Source organism: Poecilia latipinna, unplaced genomic scaffold (genome assembly GCF_001443285.1).
Source record: "Poecilia latipinna isolate Pla-1442-1.1 unplaced genomic scaffold, P_latipinna-1.0 Scaffold522, whole genome shotgun sequence".
In the NCBI taxonomy this organism is placed as follows: domain Eukaryota; kingdom Metazoa; phylum Chordata; class Actinopteri; order Cyprinodontiformes; family Poeciliidae; genus Poecilia; species Poecilia latipinna.
Window position 1 is genome coordinate 356994 of NW_015113138.1, and position 5350 is coordinate 362343.

The 5350-nt window shown below is 44.4% G+C and overlaps 1 protein-coding gene across 1 annotated transcript; it reads right to left on the reverse strand.

Annotated features, from left to right (window-relative positions):
* Nucleotides 1-313: 313 nt before the first annotated feature.
* On the reverse strand, nucleotides 314-4304 carry foxf2b (forkhead box F2b). The gene is made up of 2 exons (XM_015040685.1): nucleotides 3156-4304; nucleotides 314-1028 (listed from the first exon to the last, which is right to left on the reverse strand). Exons 1-2 carry the CDS (start codon nucleotides 4129-4131, stop codon nucleotides 859-861), a joined length of 1146 nt encoding a protein of 381 aa, XP_014896171.1. The 5' UTR covers nucleotides 4132-4304; the 3' UTR covers nucleotides 314-858.
* Nucleotides 4305-5350: the final 1046 nt, after the last annotated feature.

Below are 5350 nucleotides of genomic sequence, written 5' to 3' on the forward strand. Positions count from 1 at the left end.
CAGGTTGAACATAACTGATGTTGATTAACTCATTTGATCAATTCCGACGAATTTTTCATAAAATCTTCAGTAGATGTCAGGCGTATTTTCACCCTTCACTTTTGAACACGATTTTCGCGGTGTTTAGACGGAAATTCATTTCTTTTGAACGAATTTTTGCCCGGTTTGAACACGATTGACCCACATTAATTATCCGCCATGACTTGAAGAATAATGAGTCTCTGCGGCCAGTCTGTGATTATACTTTCTGCTCTGCGTTGGAGGCTCATCTCTGCTGTCCCTCCTGTGTTTGCAATGATAGGGGCATAAGTCCTAAAATATATATCAGCTTTATTGATACCTTTTACAAAGTCAAAAAAAAAAAAAATAAAGTTGGCAATGGTTATACAATAAGTGCAAGATTTGTTGCAGTTCATGGAAGTCTAAAGCGTTGTGTGTGTACTTATACAAATAATGTAAAAACAACAACAAAAAAATCATAGTTACATGGGTTATAAGTAGTTTGCGCGTGTTACAAGGGCAAACGCATTAACAGTCGGTGTTTCTGAGGCTTCTTTGGAGGAAGAAAGCTCGTCAGGGTTCATAAAGGCGAAGTGGTTTTTACTAAAGAGGCCTCTGGGGTTTCTTCATTCGTTTCCTTCAATGCATTTACTCCTGAAGTCCAACAGAAATAGATATATTTAAGTTGCACTCAAAAGACAAACATGTGAAAGTGGACGCGGATGCGTCCACGAATCCTTCAAAATTGACATGTCCGCTTGTTTTGCTTCTGTTTCTTCAGATGTGACGGAGCTGCAGTTTCACTGTGACCGTCGGTGCCCCCCAGCCCCCATCCCTCCCTCTGCGGGGAGTCCGAGCTCACATCACGCACGGTTTGATGTCCTGACACACGCTCTGCGGGTGGTGGTGGTGGTGGTGATAGTAGGATCCGCTGGCCGAGGGGTGGAAGGACGAGATGCCGTTAAAGTTCAACACAAAGTCCTTCCTGTCGCACACCGAGGAGTGGCTCTGGTAGCGCGGAATGCCCACTGTGGAGAGAGACACGGGGAGCAGAGTTTTAAATATGCCGTCAATGATATTCTTTGCATAAAGAACTTTTTTATTTTTTTTTTTATTTTTTTTTATTTTTTTTAGAAATTATTGTTTTTGTTTGTTTGATTGTTGTTCCTAATGCGCAGAACAATTTTCTAAAATTCTAAATGAATACAAAATCAAGAGATAAACAAAAAATACCTGATCCAGAAAATATAATAATAATAATAATAATAATAATAATAATAATAATAATAATAATAATAATAATAATAATAATAATAATAATAATAATAATAATAATAATTCAACTAAGAATTTTATCTTGTTTTATGAAGTTACAGAGAGATTGGACTTTTTTTTTAACAACTCTGTTTTAACAGCGCAGTAATACCTTTGTTTATCTGGTTTTATTGAGGTTTCCTACCATGCAACAGTATTTGTATTTTTATTATTTGTTCTATCAGTTAAAATTTTTGAATCAGTAAGGGGGGATATTTGCATATCTGTAAATGTTTTTTTTTTCTTTTATTTTTCTTTTTTTCTTTTTTTTTTGAAAACCTGATATTCATTGTTAGAAGAATGGCTGAGAAAAAGTGTATCATAAGTACGGGTAGGACATCATACTTGCATTATGACAATGAAGTAGGAAATACTGTGCCAAAATATGACTGTTGTTATTATTTCTACTCAGATTGTATCTTTCAAATTAGGTTTAAGGCCTTTTTTATAAGCTGTGCAAAAGTGTTTTATGAAAGTAGACATACCCTATAAACTCACAGATAGTGTCTTAATTTCAATTTAAAGTTAGAAAATGTTATATATATTTTTTTAAAATTAAAGGTTCGAAATTAAATAGATTTTTTTTTCTAAAAAAAAAAAAAAAGGAAAACCCAACAACTATATTTTCGAAGGCAGCTCATTAACACAACTATCTGTTTATTTTGAGTCGTTTGATTCAGATATGGTTGAGGTAATAGATGTTTGTGTCCTGTTCCCATAACGTTCCGAAAACATATTTCCCTTTTTTAAACCTGATCTGCTAAAAGTGAATTTGGAATCTGAACGTGAGCTTCTGTTTCCAGAAACAGAAAAAAAATAATAAATGCGGAGGCTTCATCGGGGGTCATAAGGACTCCAGATGTGAGCGTTTTTCAGGGGGAGACAGCAGGCTTTCTCCTGCGGGCCACAGCTCGCTGCTCTGCGCCCTTCTCCACACACAACACAGCACCCTGCGTGACTGAGCACCGTTAACCCTGCAGCTCGCATCCTCCGCTCAGTATCTGCGCAAAGTGGAACGACGCGGATGCGCTGCAGTTTATATCCACCGCCGGTGTGGTCCGACCTGCGCAGGCTTTGTTTGGTTAACCTCTGGGACCCTTTCTGGGCTCCGGCGCGGTTGACTCGCCCCCGTGAAATCCCCAGACTTCAGTAAAGTTTTACTCGGTTCAATTAAAGTAAATGAGGGTGAGCTAGAGAGGCAAACGTGTTTTATGTATTTTAATAATTACAAACAAATGGACGGCTATTAGAAAGTAATCGCGCAAAATGTACATGATGCAGACGCTAATACTGAAGGGTTTTTTTTCTAAACAAACAAACAAACAAAAAACTATTATTATTTAAACCTTTCTGCTATTTTATTATCAAACCTCAAACCTCTGCATGTTGATGGGATATTTTGGGGGTGTAATTTAATCAATTTTTAACCACCCAATAAAAACTTTAACGCTAATATTATTATTTTGCTTCACACTCAAAATCAGATCCTAAAACCAATTAAAATGAAAACTAATATGGGAAAACTAAATTTAATTACAAACATATTATCTTAAATAGGCAAAATCCAAAATCCCCCCTTCTTCGCCCTCCCTTTTTTTTTTTTTTTTTTTTAAAGATAAACATCTTTTATAATACACACCTAAATGTGGATTATTGTGTTTCATTAGATTTGAACAGTGATCTTTTTTTGTAGTGGAATGGACATCTTTACAGTTTCTCCTGCAAATGATATTTAAATGAGAGGTTTAAAAGAAAGATATTCAATTTGTTTTCTACACTAACTGCATCATATCGGACTGGTTTAGTGCTCATCAGTTTGAGTTGTGAGCTGGTGTTGGTACCTGATATGTCAGCTGAGTGGCTGTCCCTGCCGTTCTGGTGGAGGTAACTCTGCTCCAGAGAATAGGGCGACATGCCGGAGTGTAAACCGGACGACGCCGGGCTGCTGGAGGCCAGGGACTGCTGTTTGATGTAGGGCGAGCCGCCGGAGGAAGCCCAATGCGCGGACGTTGAGGCGTACGGGGAATGGCCGTCCAGTGCACTGGCCATAGCCGGAGAGGACGGGACTGGGCTGCTGCTGCTGTCCGGCCCGTACTCCCCGCTCGGAGGGACGGGACAGCTCGCCATGTACGTAGATCCGGGGCTGGGGGACATGTGGGGGACATGGTGGCCCCCACTCAGGCCGTCGTATCCTCCAGCCATCGAATTGCTCATCATGTCCAGGTTGTAGCTGTTGCTGTGACAGGCAAGGGTGGCGGATGGAGCCTGGAAGTCGAAGCTCTGCGGGAGAATAGAGGTGCCGAAGCCGATGCCGTTCATCATCCGGTACATGGGCTTCAAGGCTTGGCATTTCCTCCTGAAGCCTCTTGGTCTGCGCCGAAACGAACCCTCTTCGAACATGAACTCGCTGCCCGGATCGATGGTCCAGTAGTGGCCTTTCCCGGGCCGGCCTAGTCCTTTGGGCAGCTTGATGAAGCACTCGTTCAGTGACAAATTATGTCGGACTGAGTTCTTCCAGCCCTGATATGAACCTCTGAAGAACGGGAAGCGAGCCTGCAGGAACTGGTAGATCTCACTGAGGGTCAGACGTTTGGTCGGCGAGCTTTGTATTGCCATGACGATAAGAGCGATGTAGGAGTATGGAGGTTTCTCTGGTCGCCTCAGACCCGAGCTGCTCTTCTTCCCCTTGGCGCCCGCAGAAGCGCTTTCCGTGGCGGCCTGTGGGCTCAGCATAGCGGGGTGCAAGACGCCGGACGCCGGGCTGGATCTCAGAGGAGGCGGAGGGTCCAGCTGCTGCTGAGTGGTCTCGGTTGTCATGTCAGCTCTGACGTACAGCTGGCGTAGATAAAAGAGAGAGGGAGGGAGAAAGAGACTCAGGAGCAAAAAATATGCAAAGCTCCAGCGGCCAGTAAGCGCTGCACCACCAGTGGTCCCCAAAATCTGAGCGCAAAATGGAGAGAAATCTGTCTCCAGTTACGCACGACTCTCCCGTTACGCACGGTGCTCCTTTGACGCATGCAGAACGCACGGCGGCTACGCACTGACAGAGAGAGGAAGAGGAAGGGAGAGTGGGGGGAGCTCGGTATCCACTGGAGACTGAGTGTCCAGGGCTCCGCTGGGTGTCACACCGGCGCTAAGTGGCGCTGTGTGACGCGCCGGGTGGCCATCGACCTCCTTAAGGAGGAAGCTCAAAAACCCTGGGTCTTATTGCACGCAAGAGTCGAGACAAACAAATACCGACCACCTATCATTTCATAAATCTTTCTTCCCTCTCCGGGAGCCCCCCACCCTTTCTCCTCAGCTTCACTCTCAGTGACGAAAACAGGCTCTCCAAACCCCTCCCACACCCACACCAGAACTGGCCCGAGTCCACTCGACCGTTTTGAGCTGCGTTAGCGCCCCACATTCTCTCCTTTCCTTGTCTTCTTTCTTCCCTCCCACCTCTTCTCCTCGAGTCTGGACTACACGCAAATAAGCGATCTATCAAACCTCCCCCAGACATCCCAATCAACAGCGCCACACGCCTTCCGCATAAGGTAAAAAAAAAAAAAAAAAAAAACCCTCCTTTTTAAATGACGCAATTTGAGCCACAAAAATTACTCCCACCACAATATCTCTGCAAATCCACCAATGTGCCCAGAATATACAGCTCTTCATGCAATCCGTCCCCATTTATGAAGAATGCCTAGCTCTGTGGTATTTGTATTATTTTGCTCATAATTTCCTCCCAAAATGGCCCAGAGGATAACAAAAACAAACTGTGCCGGTGCCGGACTAGCAGAGGGGCGAGGAGTGTGAGAGATGGAGGTGGTGGTCTTTACCGTGCGTGTAAGCAAGGGGTTGGGGGTGGGGGTGGGGGGGTTGCTCTGAGTAAATGACTTTGACATGAGTGGAAGCAGGCTTTTTCCATCAAGCCCGGCCCTGGATACCACACACAGCGCGCCAGTGTCAGCTTACCGCCCCAGGGCCGGAGCTTGTCCCAGGGGCCCCGCGTTCATTAGAGAGAGAAAAGCGAAATTAGGCGAGCGGGCGTCGA